Source organism: Lathamus discolor, chromosome 1 (assembly GCF_037157495.1).
Source record: "Lathamus discolor isolate bLatDis1 chromosome 1, bLatDis1.hap1, whole genome shotgun sequence".
In the NCBI taxonomy this organism is placed as follows: domain Eukaryota; kingdom Metazoa; phylum Chordata; class Aves; order Psittaciformes; family Psittacidae; genus Lathamus; species Lathamus discolor.
In genome coordinates, this window is record NC_088884.1 from 62,930,067 (window position 1) to 62,950,265 (window position 20,199).

A 20,199-nucleotide genomic window follows, 5' to 3' on the forward strand; every position below is an offset into this window, starting at 1 on the left:
TCAGGTTTTGGTTTTAAAATAATCACTTCCTGGAGGGAATATACTTTATGATTTACAGTAGTTGTCTGCCCTTCCTTTAAACCCTTTGGTTCCTGTTTTCCAGGACTCATTAAGATGAAGGAATGTAGGTTTGTGAAATTGCTTCAAATGCAAGATTAAAATATTAGAACAACCACTTTAAAAGATGGACACAGAGAACCACAAAACCTAATACTCTCAAATCAGCTGAAATCTAACCCCAGAGCATTCAGCTGGTACCTGTTCGTGTTACATTTTTCTATTAAAAAGGAAAAAAATTATCAGGAAGTTAGATTTTTGCATAAGCCCCTGCATGTGATGATATCAGCTTGAGGTGATGAATGCTGAATGCTGTCTGTTATCAATTATCCAGCATTACCTTAATTTTCATGGTCTTCAGAAAAAGATCTTTCTAACACAAAAATGAATACCCCAAATCTTTCAACATTATATTTCTGGAAAGCAGTAAAATGGAGCACTTGGGTTCAGACGAGGATGCTTTTGTGCATAGTGGCAAACAGTTTCTTAGTTTCTTACCCTCTTCAATCGAGTAAAGTTCTTTGAATGATTTGTTTTATCTGTGCAAGAGAGAATTTCAAAATAGATAGTAATCGTATAAAATCTCTACTCAGGAAGCACATTATTTTTTCTAATATTGAGATAAGACAAGAGGTAGTGGCTTTAAACTGGAAGAGGGGAGATTTCAACTAAATATAAGGAATACATTTTCTACAGTGAGGTTGGTAAGATACTGGCACAGGTTGTCCAAAGAGTTGGCAGAGGCCTCATCCCTGGAAACATTCAAGGTCAGGTTGGATGGGGCTTTGAGCAACCAGACTCTAGTTGAAGGATGTCCCTACTCATTGCAGGGGAGTTGAACTAGAGGACCTTTAAAGGTCCCTTCCAAAATAAACTTCTACGATTCTAAACACAATTTTATTAGCTTCATGAATTATTCAAACAGTTGTTAAATATGAAGATGCTGTTATTCACCGGTTAAAATATGTACAGCTCAAATAAACATCCATATTCTGTTGCTGGCTCAGCAAATATGCCAGCTTTAATGTTAGCTGAGAAAAAGAAGAGTAGTTAGATTAGATTGCAAAAAAAAGTTTAGTAAGCCTTATTAGCTACACTTGATTTTTGTGTAAATTAAGAATCATCAGTGAACTATTTTGAGCATCTCTGCCTCACTCTTGCTACATATTCTCCTCAGTAAGTCAACAATCTGTACTATTCACCATAATATTGAAACAAAGAAAACAGCAAAATGTAAGATAAAAAGTTAGCTCATCCTTCAGTCATGCCCATTAGAGAATAAAATATAAATAAATACCCCCAAAGCATAATTAGATTCAGACACTGGAAATGTTCCCTGGATTTATGATGAATCTACAAGTTATGTATTAACCACAGAAATCCTCCAGTGCTCTGTTTCCATCCTGCTTGCAGTTGCACATGGAGTTCTGCTCACTCAGAACTGCCTGCAAACTTCTTTAGGTTACACAGAAAAGTAGAGGGAGGGGAATAAAAAGAGGCAATCTTAATTAGGTGACCAAAGTTGTGACATTCTGAAAAAGCTAGCAGAGTTAATATAGCACAGTCCTGATTTTCTACAGTTTAGGGACCAGCAATCCCTAAGGACTGCATGTTGTGCATTGTTGTCATGTGAGATGTAAGAATTATGTGTGTGACATATAAGAATGGACACCCTTTCTGCAAGCTCATGTTGTACTTTTAGCTTAAATATATGTTATAGTTATATGGTGTGAGGAATGCAGTAATTCATTATCAGTGCAATAAGTATTAAGGCAGTATTAGCCATTGCCATAGATGAAGTTCAGGGAGAGGTCTGGAAGAGTGTGGCTGATTTTGCCAGGTTTTGCAGAGAAACATGAGGGATAAACTTCATGATATTTCCATGTTTTTGCTGAGCAGGCAGCAAAGGCGGGCACTGTTGGCAGAAGAAAGGAAGGCAGGCTCCAGGCGTGGTGTATAGGTGAAGTGTTCCTAAAACTGATAAAAGCTAAGCAATGGAAAATGCAGAAGAGCAATACTTCTATAGTTAATGTTTCCATGCAAAGAAAATTTTAGGTTTGTACAAAGAATCCCCTTGTCGGTATTCAGCATCTGTTAAAATCTTCCCTTTTTCTCCTGGTTCCCTTCCTTGTTGAAGTGAATTATCACTGAAGTTATTTCAGTTTATTCTCTGGTGAATAATATTTACCACACGTGACAATGTCTGCTTAGAAAAGCACTGTATCCAGGGTAGCTTGTTTTAGCTCCAGAGGACTGGTGTCCTTCTGAGTCAGGAAGGAGGTTGTAATGGATGAGGAAAAATAAGAAAATCATATAATGTACAATGGCAGCCTGTGTTCAGTGTGCCATGTTGATACAGGGTCCAGCAAGGGCTGTCTGTGTCTCTGCCACGCTAGAGTACATTGCATTCAATAGGGGGGGGAAAAGATTATTTTTTTTTTTAGTTCAGCATCTCCTTTCATTTCATGTTCTTTTACAGACACCAGTTAATAAAAAATCCAATTAAAAAACAAACCACCAATACCTATAAGAGATAATTACAATGAGACACTTGAAAAGCAGAATTAATTTCTCTGGGCCATGCATAACGCAGCCCAGTATCGTGCCTGTGTTTCTCTCTCTATCCCACAGCCGCAGTGGGTTCCTGCACCCTCCCTCCTGGCTGTGCGTTCAGCATTGGTTCATAAGCTCGTTACCTAAATACCAGCCTGAATTTCCTATCGACCTGAATACTCTGACCTGGAAATTGCTCTTATTCCCTAATCGCAGGGAAGACGTGTGACTCCACTGTCAATTACTGTGAGTGCAACCCCTGTTTCAATGGTGGATCCTGCCAAAGCGGGGTGGAGGGCTATTACTGCCACTGTCCCTTTGGTGAGTACACTTCTCCCCTCTGCTCCATCTTCCCTTTCCCTATTAATATTTCTTAGATCTCTGTTTTTGTCTGCATAAACCCAGTGGGTGTCTATATGGATCCCAATCTGTGGGCAAGTGTTGGTCATCTCCTCTCTATTTTCCTCAGCTGCAAGAGGGAGAAACCAATATTTCTGGCAGCATGGCAGGAGATGGAAGCATGAGGCAGTGTGGGGGGGTCACTGTGGCTTATGGAGGGCCACACCAAAGGCTCAGAGCAGTGCTTGGGTCTCCTGCCTAATAACAGATGCTTTTAGGAAAGCTGAGGAGTGATGTCGCTGTAAATAACATTAGTATTCTTGCATCAAATTGCAAGGAAGTCACATGTTAAACTGGAAAAGGGGACTTTGGGATGATATTGAGCAGAGAGGACTTGGTTTTCTTCTGAAAAATTTGAATAATTTGCCAAAATATTTGTAAAGCAGGAATTGGAGGGCACCCACATTTTTCTGCAGTTGAGGAGCACCACATTAGATGTTGGCACTTTCATATTTGATAGATTTGATTAAGAGAACTTGGCTGAATCAGAACAGTTTTGCTAGACTACACCAGGACTTGCCCATTTCATTTATTGCATATTAATAAAGTTCTGAGTTCCAAAACCGGAGTACTGTTCCAAGAGTCAGAAAAGCATATAGTACTGCCAAAATTATTAAATTATTAGAATTTAATTGTCTCAAATTTGGTTTGTGGGATGAACCCAATAAAGACATAAACCAGTACATGTATTTTAAGGTGTCATGATATAATTGCAGCAATATTGGTTCTGAATGCAGGTTTGTCATTGTTTGTATAGAAAAGCAGGGAAGTAAATGCAACTGTTTAACCGAAAACCAGGTAAACCTGAGAAATCATCTAAAATGTTTTAAGGCTGCTGAAAAGCATCACACACAAGTATGGTTCGCAATACACACTTGTAACTACCTCTACATATGGTTTTGTACTAACATGTGGAATAACTTTTTTATTCTGTTTTATTTCCTTTGTTTTATGTTTCCTCAGAGTTTATTCATTTCCTATATAGTACATTGTAAATGTAACTAATAGTCATAAATTAAGTCTGAAATCTTTTCTCATTGCCACTGCAGTAAAAAAAAATTGCAGAAAATTATGTGACAGAGATCCAAAAAGAAATACGTAGGATGCACCAAAATATTCAAATCAATAAAAATACAGCAAGGCATAATGTTTTAGTCACACGTATGCTTGTATCGTAAGTAATGAACCACTGATTGAGAAGCAGTTCATATAACAGCTGAAAAGAGAAAAATAAGATCAAGTCGCAAATTTATTTCCATAACTGGGTTAATAAATGCCTGATAATAATTAACAACCCTGTCCAACATAACTGTGAAACTCACTTTTTTTGTTGTTTTCTAAAGAAACCATAGGACTCAATGAAATGTACTTTGTGTTTCAATAGATGTCACTTGTAACTCAATTTTTAAGTTTCAATATATGTACTTCAACATTCATCTGCGAATAATAAGAGTCTTCTGTTCAAGCTGGACATTTTTAATCATGCATTAGAAGTTTCACAGAGAACCTGTGTGTCACAGCCATGTCTAGGGCACATCAGTGCTTTGTTTTTGGGAGAAAGCACAGGAAGGAAAAAACTGACACCAGATTTTACTTTTCATTTTTCAGGTGTTTTTGGGAATCACTGTGAACTGAACAGCTATGGATTTGAAGAGTTGTCCTATATGGAGTTTCCCAGTATGGATCCAAACAATAATTACATCTATATAAAGTTTGCCACTATAAAGAGTAATGCTTTAATGTTGTATAACTACGATAACCAAACCGGAGACAGGGCAGAATTTCTGGCTCTGGAAATAGCAGAAGGGAGGCTAAGATTCTCCTACAATCTTGGCAGTGGCACATACAAGCTTACCACAACTAAGAAGGTGTCTGATGGACAATTTCACACAGTGATTGCCCGACGGGCTGGAATGGTAAGAAATACTAAAATGAGAAGATGGAATTTAAGACAAGTTTTTAAGCCAAGTGACTTTGGCTTCCATATGAACTCAGAGGAGCATAAAATTAGTAACATTGCATTTACTAGCAGAACCTCCAGCTTTGGAAAAAGCCTCCTCGTTTCTGTCTTGCTCCAACTGACTCAAAGGACTATAATGGTTTGTTTAATATGATGGTGATAAAGAATAATTAAAAAAAATATGCAATGCCATGTACTCTAAATGTGAAAAATGAGAACCAGGAGTAACTAATGAAATAAATTACTACACGTGAGGCTAATTCGCTGATGCAGATTACAGGGATGATTATTAGGGAAGACTAATTAAGGCTAAAACCCTCAAAATAATTTTTCTCGGCATTTGGAAAATACAGACAGACAAACTTAGCATTCCTTGAGGTGATTTTACCAGTCTCATCAGACTGGAAGCCTGTTTTTCCTCTATAATACACATGTAAAAAATTCAAAGGTGCTACACTGAGAGGGGGTACTGGGGGGAAGGTAGGAAGTTACTTTTCCTTTTGCCCCCAGACAGCATCTGAGGGGAGGAATTCTACCAGAAACTGGACTGGGACAACTGATTACTGCATGCGTGATACTCTGACCCCTCTCCTGCCTTCATTTTTTTTCAAGTAAATGTTTTCTGTTCCTCTTTTCTCATTTTTTAATAATATTTCCAAAGCAGAACATAAACCAAATGCTCTTTGAGTTCAAGCCAAGCTTTTTGACTCCACAGTGTTTGAGTTAGAAATGAAACAAAATCTATTCACCATAATCAGTAACTATTGCCCAACAGCTCCTTTCTCAGGCAGAAATGGCAAGCATACGTGGAATCCCATATTCTTCCCATGTTTGAAATTGAAGTTATATAAGAATAATATATGGCTGGGGCTTCACATCTTGTTTTATATATTTGAAGCCAGAATTGATGTAGGGAATAAAAGAATAAACTGTTCTACCCTAGAACTAGCTGTTCTATTCAAGAGCTTCAGATCCGGGGTGAGACGTCTATAGGCACAAATGTCCTGAGAGCAGCAGAGGAATGCATTACCTTTTGGTCTGTGGTTCTTTGTAGGATCAGGGTTGTCTGTTGACCTGGTGCTTTTTTTCTTCTCTCTTAGAGTCTTGAGCCTGAAACTGCGTTTCAGTTGTGTAGTGCAAGAGCTGATTTCCCCATTTATTAAAGGTGGATGGTTTAGTGTACAGCTGGATTAGAATCCAATTTGTGTGTTTACAGGAGTTATATATCCGAATAAGATGAAAGATAATTGTGATGTTGAGTCATGACTTAATGCGGATACTTCATGATTTGCATCACAGCTTCCAAATGGAAAGCCTAAATCTTGAAAGGTACCAGGTTCCTATTTTAGTAATTAAATTAGGGTGATATTTCTATCAATAAGATTTAAATGGCTAAGTATAGGAGCGCACATGTAACATTACAATAAATAAATTGTACTTCAGAAAAAAATTGAGCAGTAAAATGTTTTACTTGTAGATATGCCAGAGGGCTAGACTATAGAAGAGATAAAAAGGGCTATTTACAGAAAAAGTGAGTTATGAATACTTCTCTCTGAACGCAGACACTTAAGACAACTTATACCTTTGTGTGATTATTTATTTTCAACATTTAAACCTTCTCAGTAATGTCAGCTGTTTACAAATACAGTATGTGAAAAGAATCGCCTTTGTCTTAGATATTTCTGCTGCAGGAAAAATGTCTCCCAGGTGTCCAAAACTGTATAAAATAGCCCCCCTTCAGGATTCCAAATCTGTCATTTCCTACGGCACAGTGGGGTTTTATCGGAAACTGGTAAAATCATTAAGTTGTCAGTCCTGAGCTATTGAGGAGTGACAGGATAGAAGTCTCATAATGCAGCAAGGTAACCGTAGAGTAATGCTTAAGTAACAAGCAGGAGCATTTGACTAACATTAGAAAATAAGTGAACTCTGGTCCAAGTAAAACATACTCTCAAATATCTAGCCTTTGAGCTGGGGTTGAAGTCTGGCTTTCACAGTGCATAGCAATGTAAGTTAGGGAGATTACACTGATTGAGCTAAGAACAAAAAACTCATTTTCTGTTTTTGATATTCTGAAGGAAAATATGGATCCATTTGGTGGCATACAGACTAGCCACCTTATTACTCTTTCTATGAATTGTTTCATCTATAATCTGCTTTGGAACTGCAGACTGATGTTTCTTGGGAGAAGCAGTTTGCTCATTATTTATGGAAAGAAATTCAAGATAAGCTTTCATTAAAATAGCAAATTGAACAATTTGGGTGTGCTGTAGGGCATGATTTAGGGCTAAGAGCTATGAATTTATTTGGTCAATACAGTGCATCAGCTCACAGTATGTATTTGGAATGGACATGGACGATCTATGGGGATTTCAACAGGATGCAGTTAGTGAACTTAGTTGCAGGCAGAAAGAAAGCCATTGCAGATTAATGAAGTACTGATAGCTAGTGCTGTTCGCTCAGCTCCAATAGAGTAAGCTAAATCAAAATATAAACCAAGACATTTTTAAAAGTGACACTGGATTTAAATTTGCTGCAAAACAATACCACACATTTAGTTCAAACATGAGAAGCTGATATGTACAATTTGGATATTATGTTTATTTTTCTGAAAATTTGTTTTAAGGAATAACTTTCAGCGAGTTTGGTTTTGGGTTTTGTTTTGTTTTGTTTTCCAGTGCATCTGTTATTAATATATCTCTGTGGGGAAAATTCATTGCTAAATAAGGAATAAAATAAAAGCTCCTTTTTAAATCAGCAGAAATTATTTCATGATTTTAGTGAAAGCTTTGGTTAGACTTTTAGAGCTTACAAATAAAAGTGCCATGATTCACTTTAGTGTGAATGACTGAGATTGGTGATGAGGTAACCCCAGTGTATGGGGCTTGATGGCTTGGGGGTAATAATAAAGAGGGAGTGCTGGCAATGCTTGGTACTTTTCCAAACATCAGCTTGGTCCCACTGTAGGTATCCTTATTTTTCACCATTATTAATGTCAACAAACATCCTTCATGACACGTCAGCCTAAGGGTTGCCTTAGTCACATCCACTTGGTTACTCTTGGAATATTGTTGAGTGGTTGGTTATTATTTTTAACTAGTAATCTCAGTGATTGTACTCCCTGCTTTTGTAACATGTTTTTTATCAAGTTCAAGCAATATGTTTAATGTCATGGTCGAGCCGCTGAAGGAATGCCCTTTGTGTTTGGAGGGAGCAGCTCTCTGTTCAGATCAAGAGCAGGATACAGTACAAGCCAAAATAATGCCATTTCAAGGAGGAAAGCAAACAAACATGAAAGAAACCCTACCTCTGTATGAAGCAGTCAATTACCTCACTCTCTGCTAGTGTCCACTTCTTGGTGTTCACTATATTGATGCAGATGATGCAGGGAGTTGATCAGTGGCTCTGAAGCACCCTGCAATGCTGAGTGACAGTAATACACAAGTGCTCCATTCTAGCCAAGTTCTTGATATAATGTTTTTAATCAGTTAATGTGGTCGGTGACTGCAGCCTTGTAATATTCAGCATATGTGTGTGTGTGTGGCTTTTGCAGGCAGCATCGCTGACGGTGGATTCCTGCTCTGAGGATCAGGAGCCAGGCTACTGCACTGTTAGCAATGTTGCTGTTTCTACTGACTGGTAAATAATTCTTCATTTTGTGGGGATTTTTTTTTTTTTTTTTAGTAAAATTTAAAAGAAATCACCCTCTAAAGCCAGAGAAATTTGGAGTCATGATGACATGCACTTAGCCCAGCCTCAAGCAAGGGATCAATACCTCAGCTGCTCTCTGTCAGAGGCATGCAAAGCCAAGGATCCCAAGTGTCATTTCCTCCTCTCTTTGCAGAAGCAAATTGAATTTTCTACATGTATCAGTACTTGCTAATTTATGCTACATTTCTGCGTAGAGTTTATTCAGAAATCCCCAGTTCTTGGCTCCATGTCTGGCCCCAAGCTTTTGTGGGACACAAGAAATGTATGACCATGGGTAGTCTGCACTGTGGTGTAAATGGGGATAAGACTTATCGCCTAATGATTTGGGGTCCTGTGTTTGTTTATTTATTTAAACTGCACCTCTCCTTTCCTATAAAGGTGTGAGAGATAACATCACCTGATTATTTCTTAATAATAATAATAATTATTATTATTTTGACATTGTTTTCAGTCATTTCCAGTTGCCATCTTTTGCAGTTTTCATTTCTTAAGCATTGGCCAGTACAGAAAACAAATCTTATTTCTTGTGTTTACCCTAACTAAGCCTTTCTGTTGCATCTTTAGATCCTCTTTGGAGATAACAATAGCTTCAGTCCCAATCACTTTGGCTAATTTCTTACAATAATCACAATCATATTCCCTGTCACATGTGATATCCCTAGCAAAAGTGTTATATCTTTGTAAAATAATGAATCCATCTTCCAGCTATGTCAATATCATCTACAATTTAAGAATAATTGAGTAAAAAACTTTATGATTTCATGCACACCACTCAGTCAAGTCAATAGAAATTTTGACATGTAGTAACTGAGCTGGAATTTAAAGTCATACCCATTAAAACTCTTATTTCCAGCACTACGGATCTGTCTCCCCTTCTAAATATGAAATGTGAATTTGGAAGAGGAATTTTAGCTGCATACCATAGCTGATGGCTACGGTTCCTGTGTTGTCACTGCTATCTTAATGTCTGATGCTGATAAATTGTTTTTCTGCCTCTGTTATAGGACTCTTGATGTACAACCAAATCGGGTTACTGTTGGTGGCATCAGGTCTATAGAGCCCATCCTGCAAAGGAGAGGACAGGTGGAAAGTCATGATTTTGTGGGCTGTATAATGGAGTTTGCAGTCAATGGACGTCCCTTGGAGCCCAGCCAGGCTTTGGCAGCTCAAGGAATCTTAGATCAGTACGTCTGCTATATGTGGTATCAAATGGACCGCATTTACAATAAAGGAAGCTGTCGTGAAAGTCAGATAGTGTTCCACTCAGACAACATCAGTTATTTCTTGTTTAAAAAATGACTTTAGAATTTCTTGTAAATTGAGAAAAATGTAGGAAGAAATGAATTTGGCTGAAAGGGTCACGAAATATTACAGAGGCTTCAAAAAGCAACATCACTATATTTCTATTGCCAATTATTATTAATGGTGCTTTGAAGGCTGAAGTAGAGTAGCCTTGTTACTGAGTTTCTTTATAAATTACACCTGGGTTTGACTATACTCATACTGTTTGCTAACCCTCCGTTACCTCTTATTTCTTTTAAATCCACAATGTCTGCTGTATCACTTTGCCTCTCAAGCGTCACTGAATTTCCCTCATATCCTCCAAGCAGTCTTTCATTAATTATGAACCATCTGATTCTATCAGTTTTTCCATCTCAGTATGTGAAGTCACAAGTTGTAGCAATAATGTCAGTCTTCCATCCAAATTTGCTAGCCCCTCTTTCAACCCCCAAGCTTGTGCTGTTCATTGTGATATGGTCTCTGGGGGAAGGCAGATTAAAAAGCACCTAAAAGGCTTTCTTCTTTTCTTGCATAACAGGAAATAGGAGCTTCATTGTCTCTGAATTCATTTCTCTTTCAAAAGACTGTTCTAAATTGTCACACTGAAAATCAGGATCTGTTTAGAAACATGATCTGTTTGAGAAGAGCCTCTCCATTTTCGCATCTCTGGGGGGAAGAAAGGGAGTATAGTTCAAACACAGGATGCTTCCCAGTGCATTTGCTCCATTTATTTGTGCATACATTCTTCAGCATCTACGTTTCTGTTTTGTTTCAGGTGTCCCAGGCTAGAAGGTGCTTGTACAACCAGCCCCTGCCAACATGGTGGCACCTGTGTTGATCACTGGTCATGGCAGCAGTGTCGTTGCAGAGATGGACTGACGGGAAAGCACTGTGAAAAATGTATAAAGGAGGTTTTACTGTCTTTCTCTTTAATGTAAACTCTGGTTTAACCAGATGCCATTAAGAGTTCCTTTTCAGGGGCATGAGATAATGAATTTTATAAGCTCAGGAAAACAAGCAGCGTGCTTGCCTCTTAAATAATTTTGAAGGAGAAGCGCACAATAGACTATTTTCCTTCCATAAGCTAAATAGAGCAACAAGTTACATATATTATGTTTTGTGGCATGTATATCACATTTCAGGTAACTTGCACTCATTTAAAACTGCTGCTTCCCGCTAATGTATAATATCAGTACCTAAAATAAAGCTATCCTGTAGGATGGATTTGTCTGCTACAGGGAGGTAAGATGGTAAGGGAAAAACCCTTCCTTTCACATTAGCACTATGTGAATGTGCTTATGTCTCCTCTGGACTGTAGGACTTTTTACCAAACAACCATCAGATTATAGGCAAGAAAATATGGTAAATGTAAATGAAAGCAAGCCATTTACACTTTGGGATTATTAACTTGCATGTGGATAACTCTGTAAATCAATATGGAATTGTCTAGGAGAGCAGAGAGATTTATTTCCGTGTAGTTGTAGTATAATTTTTGGGCTTTGTTTTCTTACATGTCCCATTATTGTTTAGCTGATTTATATGCTTTTATTGTGCCGGTTTACAAAATAATTTAACCATAATTTTAACAGCATTTGGTAATCAAGGCTCTGCATTTTTTATTCTTTTTTTTATGCCATAACAAATAGAGAGTCATTATCTCTCCCTTGAAGAGCTTGCAGTTCAATATATCATGAAACCCTGCTTGCAGTAATGGAAACAGTAACATCCCTGGGAAGGAATTACAGTTGCAGGAGCCAAATTTTTTTCCCTACTCCCTCACTTGTTCCCTAGGGAGTTTTAATTTACTATTGACTGATAGCAGCAGTAAATTACCAGCACACTCCTACTCTCAAGCACACATTCTGGTTGAAGCCAGAGAACAGAGGGGCTGAAATTGCCATTCACTCCTGCTCTCCCCTGTGACCTGCTCTGAACTTGATCTCTGGATCAAGCTCTGGAAGACGATGGTTGTTAATAGGCAGATGGTGGCTATGGCTGTAACAAGCTATGTACTCAGCAGTTTCCCATCCTTGTCCCAGATATTACTGCCGACACTGCCTTATCACTAGAAGGCAAAGGACGACTCGACTACCACATAAGCCCAAACAAGAGACGAGAATACATGATGAGGCACAGCACTAGAGGCACCAGCCTGGGACCCCCAAATGTGGACCGCTTGGAAGTGAAGTTCAGGACAAGGAGCGAGAATGGTGTTTTAGTTCATGTCCAGGAAAGCAGCAACTTCACTACTGTGAAGGTAAGATTACAGCTAATGCTGAGCCTGATTTGACTGGACTGCTTCATATATGGTGATAAAAATCACATTTTTCCATTACTCTTGCTGTTTCCTTTATAAAATATTAGGTCTTTAACTAGGCACTGCTCCAATATCATTCATCTTCTCAATAATTCCCTTGCTATTTGCCAAGGTATCAGAAGATCTTGATGGTTTTTTATCTAATCAGTTTTGTCTAGACTCCAAATAGTGACAGCAAGAGCAGTACTCATTGCCATATTTGTTGTCATCATTAAATTACACTCTATAGAACAAATCATTTGTTATTGGCGTTTTATCTTCTGATTTTTCAGACCTTGAACCCAGACCCTCCATAAGCTAGCAAACAATTGCCATAAAGTTTTCATTAATTCCTGCTAGCATGGCTCATGTTTATCAAACCAGGAAGTGAGGGATAACTTGAATTCATGAGGTTACCCATGAACCAATGTAAATTTTAAATTATTTTGAAATACATAGCTGAATTAATGCTTCACATGCCACACAGTTTTGGTTTTTTTCCCAAAGAGTTTATTACTGCAGAAGTTACCTTTCTCAAGAGAACGCGATGGTTCGGTTCCTGGCTATGACTCAGTCCATTTACTCATAACTCTAAACGAGTACAGCAGTGATTTTGGCAAGCCCCTTTATTGGGTTGGTGTAAGCTCCAAGTTTCCTTGACTGCTGTAAGGCTTTCCAAGTTTTTTTCCCTGACTTTTAAAGAAACTCATACAGAAATTCACACTTTCTAAGCTTCAGCCCCATGGACATTCTCCACCTGCCTGATCAGAGGGACAGAGCTTTCCTTACATACCAGCTGCATTTAAGAAGCAGGCCTGCATTACTTCCCCAGTGTACAGATCATTTGATAGGAAGTTTCTGCCTTGGTCATTTTAGCAGATAAGATCTCATTATTTTGAGTTGTAGAGGGAAAACAACTACTACCTTTTTCTGTAGTAGAATTTGCTAGGTGAGCTCTACAAGTGTTACTTAAAAAAAGATAAAGAGAGTTGCCTTTCTTGGCTGAAAGCACTTGTGGTGTGTTTATGCAAGCACTCTTCTTATTGTTAATATTGGTGAAGTTATACAAGCAAGCAGAGCGTGTCAAGTCCCAGCCCCAGCTGTGCAGTGGAGAAGAGCAGAGGTTTGTCTAGTAACAGATGCAGAAGTCTGAGGAAAGAGAGGTAACATCACTGTGCTGATTATTGCTAAAAAGTTCCCAGATGATGATAGTTAGTAAAACTGTAGTAATTTAGCTGTAGTTAGTTCAGCATGGCTTTTACACCACCACTCATACCCAGAGTATGAGCACTTCATCACAACGAGCACTTCATCTGAAGTGGCCCAAGATACCAGTGAAGCCAACACGCTTGTCAGTCCCCATGGCATCCCAGCCTACTCCCAGTACAAAAGATGAGTTTTAGGGTCTTCTCTTATCCACTCTGGTCAGTCTTCAAACCAGACAATTTTATAATTTGCTTTTTTGGATTTTTTAATGTGCTTGTTACCCAAAGTGTAAGCATTCAGAGAAACCATGCCATGTGTTTTTAATATTAAATTGTGCCAAGGTAAATCTACAAGTCCTGCGGCTATTTTCATGCCTCGACATTTTTCTTCTCATAGTTAACTGTTTTCAGTGTAAGGAAGATTGGGGTAAAATTGGAGAAATGGTAATAAATCAGATTCTCCGAGATTGCAAGCAGCTGATTCACTAAATGATAGATGTAAACTAAAAGATGAGAGGTCTTTATAATCTAAAGGGATCCTTAATCCAGGAAAGATAAAAACCTAGCGGATTAAATTAAACAGCAGTAAAATTCAGATAGAAAGTAACCCTCTCAGAAACCCACGAAGAAGAGGAAGGTAGAGGATTCACAGCTTATTTTCCTAAAAATACACACTGCAACTAATTTAATTAGAAGTAATAGGACAAATACAGCATGTTAAAGGTAAATTGCCTGCTTTGTTTCATTTTCCAATCTCATCTGAAATCAGATTAAATTAGCATAACTGTAGCTCTAAGATCTACTAATTGCACAGGTAGAGAATATGCATTGCATATGACCTATATGAGCTAACATATGTATATGTGAGGGTGGTGAGACACTGGCATGGGTTGCCCAGAGAAGCTATGGCTGCCCCATCCCTGGTAGTGTTCAAGGCCAGGTTGGATGGGGGCTTGGAGCAACCTGGTCTAGTGGAAGGTGGAACAGGATGAGATTTAAGGTCCTTTCCAACCCAAACCATTCTAATCACATATTGAGCTATAGAGCTGCAGGAATAAATCACAACATAACTCCTTTAAATGATATCTCAGCCAATCTTCTATAAATCTGTAAAAGGTAGTGCTCAGACTTAAATACGAAGCAATATGTTCAGTAAAGGAGACCTAGAATATTAGTAAAGTTGAATCATCCTTGTAGTTAGGAATATGTTTGCTCTAGTGGTTCATTCTTTTCATTATATTTTACATGTCAGTTGCTCTGCCATTTAAATAAAATGCAGAAATGGGTGTTACTCAATAATGTCAGCATCAGCATTTGTTTCAAATTTAGTTGTGCTTCAAGGAACCAAGAAGAACACTCCTTATTTTTTCCTGCTTGAAGAAGTCATGGACCAGCCTTGTCTCTGGAAATTTTGTTTTCCAAATGTCACTAGCATTTATGATTCTGTTAGTATTAGTCATATGCAATTTTAAAGAAACAGAAATAGAGCTAGAAAGTCATAAATCTGTATGGAAAAGATCAGTTGCTGACAGGTAAATAATTCTACAGTTCCCTCTAATGTGGAATTCAAAGTTACAATTCTGTGCTTAGTCTTCCCATAAGTTTAGAGGATGTTGTCTGATATGGTATATTTCTTTTCATTTACATAAAGGCCAAAATGCAAGGCAGTACTTTCATGGAGCATAAAAGGCAAAATAAGATGGAGAAACCAACTGCAGATTACAGACATAAATATATGTATATATCCAGCCCAGTTAATCCTTTTATGAATACTTTTGATTGTGGCAGATGGTGTTTAGTATGTTGTAATTGTCTGTGTGACTGCACTTACAAATTTCTTTGGGCTGTGTGATAGTTTAGATGTATGCCACCTGTGTTTGCCAGTAACAAAAGCATCTTATCTTCAAGGGGCAGCTTTATCAGAGGCACCCTCAAGCAGTACATTTTCAAGTAATCCAAATTATTGCATTTATAAATGAAGTGCGTGCACATATTAACCATTGTAGCTCTTGATCCAAGTGGAGTACGTGCTAGATACATGCAGTTCAGGCTGCTGCCAAGACATGAGCATGGTCTTACAGCCATGTTAAAGCTGATGTGAATGAGCAAAGTCCTCAGCTTGCATCACTAAAGAAGTAAATCCAGAGCATTGAACAGTTTCTGGAAACGAGAGCAGCATTCCTGTAGCCAGTGTGTCACCTCACAGTTCTTCCCAGGTTAACATTATTTTTCCTGGAACAAAGCACGTGAAGCTTGGAGAGCTTTCAACAAACCTGGGGCTTCAACCTTGCCTGGACTATCTATGTGTGTGCATGTTCTGCATATGCATGCTACAGACTGACTGAGAGGAACACAAGAGGGAAAACAGTCATCTTATTTAAGGTGTATGACCAAGCCTGCAGAGTATGGAAGGAAACTTGCAACAAGTTGCAGAGCTACTCTATACAAGTTGTGCACAATGTGGACACCATTAGGAGGTCATCTGACTACCTGACTTTTCTGCAGTATTTGAGAAGCTGGCAGATTTTCCGATGTTGGGGTTTTTTAAATCTTAAATGCACAATTTGCACTGATCTCATTTTGGGATCGTTTAATATCGAGCTATAATAAGAGGTTTGAAATCCTACTTTCTCATGATTCAGTAGAATTGCGAGGTGTCATTCCTAGATGAAAAGCCAAAAATATTTTCATGGAATATAATAGTACCTTTTCTTCTTAAACAGCTCACAAGTTTAAAAGTAAGCTCACGTAAGCCCCAGTTGAAAATTCACACAAAATAATACACTTTGCAACACTTCAAAGAACACAACTATTTTCCTGCAAAATGCAAATTAGCAGGAAAAACAGATTATGAAGTGGGAAACCTGCTCAGTTCCTGCCATGCTGTATATATTCTTACTGTGTGGTAATGAAAACTAGCTGCAAGGTTTTAGGGCAAGGACAACATATGTTTACTCAGCAAAGCATTTTCCACACTTGAATTGAAGAAGGAGGAGAAATTATTCTTTTGACAGATAAAATGTTTTGTCACATGCATGCCCTATTTGTTGGCCTGTTTCCTCACTTCTGAGGTTATCCAGGGAATGAGTGGAGGGCACCTCTTAAGTTTTCTGCAGATGCAGTGGCATATTTAATTGCAGCCAAAATTTTAGTACTAAATTATTAATATGTATACAGTCTTAATATATATTAATATTTAGCTTCAAATAACAAATAAATAAATATGTAATTGATACTTTTCCAGTACAAAACAATTATTTCGGGAAAAATACTCCCAGGCTTTCTATTGTAACCAAAGCCATGTGCTTTTGTACCTGTAATGAATTGACATTGCATTGGTTATGTGTATATATTAGTGATTATGCCTATATCATTTTAAAATCATGCCTTTTGTATTCTTCTGGTCAGATAAAAGGTGGGAAAGTGCATTACATATCCGATGCTGGAACTGCTGGGAAAGTGGAAAGAAATATCCCAGAAATATACACTGCAGATGGCCAATGGCATTCGGTACTCATTGAGAAGAACGGGTCTGCGACTATCCTGTCTGTCGACAAGACTCATAGCCGAGACATTCTCCATGCCACGCAAGACTTTGGTGGACTAAATGTTCTTACAATTTCTTTGGGAGGGATCCCGTCAAGCCAGCCTTTCAAGAGCACAGTTGCAGGTGATTTCTATTAATTTGTTTTAATATAGTGCAGATAAACACATTTGAACAGACTAAAGGTCTCTGCTTAAAGGTTGTAGAAAGTACTGTAATTCTTTTTCAAGAATTAGAATACTTCTATCCTTTGCCAGAAAAATTGCAGTATGAATGAGTAAGGATTGCAGACTTTATTCCTTCAATGCACATTGCACCCTTGTTGTTTCCAAAACCAGGCACTCCATCTGCAGGGCTTTTTGGAGGCAGGGGGTGGCTGTGCTTGCTTGTCTGTCAATCAGTTGTTATCACTTTGTTATGCTAATGGAGAAGAAAGGACCTACTCTTTACCTAGGTCAGGATCTGAAAAATCAAGGCAAACCCTTCACTTGGACAAAAATACTAAATAAGAACTTCGTCTCTGCAGGGTTTTAGTAAGTACTGCAGAATTTAGCCCATTATTAATATGATTAAAATATATTCTGAAACTCTAACTTCCTCCTGCCTTATCCTGCTGTCGAATGAAGAATCAGATTTATGAGTAACAGAAACCAAGGACAATAAGGAGCCACCCTCTTGACTGACATCTAGCTGTTAAGAAGTAAATCAGTCTCTCTGAAGAGTTAAAGCAACCATCCTAAACCCTGGCAAAAGAAGTAGATATCATATGTTTGATATCATTCCCCCAATGACAAGTAAAGATGGAAGTGATTTCTAGCTACAAACTCTGAGATACTCCAGACAATGCAAACATAGGTTATACAGAGTTTTTATATTGAAAAAAATCTTCCTGACATCAAGAATTATGACCAGATAAAGTATTTTTGGGTAGAGCAAATTCACACTTCACATTTGTGTATTTTGGATATATGGATGCTGTGACCTTTACACTTTTTGCATGTACATTTTATGAGTAATGCATGCATAGAAAAATTGGAGGCTTTTAGGAGAGCTGGAACAAAGGAAAATGAGGACACTAACTTCTCACCACTGCCCAGTGCTGTGGCAAACAAACAAATTAGGAATGTCTGGCTTCCATTAGGAATACACAATCCAAAATTGCTTATTCATGTGATTTTATTTTATTTTAATACTGGATTACATTTTGTACAACATACCAAGGATTTACAAAGGGGTAGAATAAAACTCTTCATGAACTCAGAGTCAACAATGTCTGCAGTACTGTTAAAGGCAGACAAAGACATATATGGGTGACAGTTCCAGTGCTGTGAAGCTGGAATATCCAGTAACATTTTCAAACCCAGGCAGACCTGACAAAATCCCAGTTGCTGTTAATCACATCATTGCTGCAAGGGACCACCAAGCACACAGCAAGCTAATCGTCCATTTTGCTGGTGCTTCCACCTGAACCTAAATCATCAGTCTGGAAGGCTATAAATCTGTAATATCACCTCATACAACTTGAGTATATTTGCTGTTTCATGACAGAGTAAATATTCATACTGAAGTTGTGGCTGCCCCCTCTGTGAAAGTGTTGAAGGCCAGGTTGGATGGGGCTTTGACCAACCTGGTCTAGTGGAAGGTGTCCCTGCCCATGGCAGGGGGTGGGAATCAGATGAGCCTTAAGGTCCCTTCCAAAACAAAACAGTCTGTGGTTCTGTGATTCATAACATTTATCTCTGTGCTACCCAGTTTTACAGAGATTCCCACAATTACTCACAGAGTTACTGTTCATAGCAGCTGTTCTTCCATTCCAGCAGTACTGGAATGGAAATACAAAAAGGTTTGCAGAAATAAACCTTTCTCTGACACTACTAATGCATGAAAAATTTTCTCCTGTTTGTTTTACCACCCAAGTGTGATGCTTCAGAACTTTCCTTCTCCTTGTTGATTAATTTTATTGATAATAGCTGATACATTTGGTCTTTAATAATATAATCCTGTAAGCCTGGCACCACAGATAGCATCCCAAGGGGAAAAATCAGAAGTTAAGGAGGAATAAAGCATGTTTCCTACAGCAACGACACATGTGAACACTGAGTACATAACTTACAATCACATTTCTGCATACCATTTTGTCACAGCTCTGAGAGGTCAGCGTAAGGCTGCATAATCCTAAAACCCTCACAGAAAGGAATAAGTATGGGGGACACAGAGAATTTTTAGCCTGGCAAAAGGCTGGATTTTCCTGTGACCTCAGACACAACCACCACACAAAGGCCAGGGATAATCCCAGCTCCCTAGGCTCTCAGGCACTGAAACTCCATGTCACTGCTATCAGGGTAGCACCACAACCAAGCTACAGGAAGTTTGGAACTTTGGGCCACTCCAGATTGAGAGACATGAAAGTATTGCCATGATTTTAGGAAACAGTAAGACAGGAGGCTTAACTGAAGCATGAAAAGCAACTTCAGCTCAGAATAGGAGAGACAGCAAAGCACACAAGTAAAGGGGGATGGAAGCTGATGTTCACTGCTAGCACAGCCAAGCCAGCTGCTCACAGGTCTCTGTATGGATGATAAGAAGTTTTAGAATGATGGGGAAAATAGGAACCAAAAGCATTTAAGTATATTGAATGTAGTCATTAGGAGGAATATTTGTTAAGATTAATTCTAAAGACATGAAATACTATTAGAACAGATGTCTCCCTATGGTAACCATTTGAATCCTTGGCTTATTTGCTGAACAATAGAGCCTTTCATTTAGCTTCAGTGAAATGGGTCTATAAATTGAAAATTGAGTCAGTTTAACAATATATTTTTAGAAAATATAATGTTACTGTGAAAACAAACCATTTGCTCATTGCTTAGTATTTTGGCAAAATAATTTTGCTTCAAGGGGAAACTACATTATAATAAAGATCTGAGAATATAACCTTCAGACTTCCTTCAATGAGTATATCTGTAAGATAAGCACACTACAATCACAAAAAATACCCATTTGCATTCCAAACCTCAGGTTTAATCTGCTCAGTGAGCAGCAGAGTTGAGTCTGTGTATGAGGAACCTGGTTTTACCCAAAATGCATTTTTTCATTTAATTTTATATTTTCTCCTTGATTTGAACTTCATTCCCAGTCTCCAAGCATGAAGTAGAGACTTCCTCATGGGACAGTAGCTCCTTCTCCTGTGCAG

At 38.2% G+C, this 20,199-nt stretch overlaps 1 protein-coding gene across 1 annotated transcript in view; it reads left to right on the forward strand.

Annotated features, from left to right (window-relative positions):
• The window catches only part of FAT4 (FAT atypical cadherin 4), a 136,354-nt gene that overhangs the window by 111,655 nt on the left and 4,500 nt on the right, over window positions 1-20,199 (forward strand). The window contains exons 10-16 of the mRNA XM_065674352.1: window positions 2,827-2,931; window positions 4,618-4,925; window positions 8,523-8,608; window positions 9,685-9,864; window positions 10,737-10,861; window positions 12,001-12,218; window positions 16,871-17,132. Coding sequence (XP_065530424.1) covers window positions 2,827-2,931; window positions 4,618-4,925; window positions 8,523-8,608; window positions 9,685-9,864; window positions 10,737-10,861; window positions 12,001-12,218; window positions 16,871-17,132 — 1,284 coding nt within the window. The remainder of the gene's footprint in view (window positions 1-2,826; window positions 2,932-4,617; window positions 4,926-8,522; window positions 8,609-9,684; window positions 9,865-10,736; window positions 10,862-12,000; window positions 12,219-16,870; window positions 17,133-20,199) is intronic.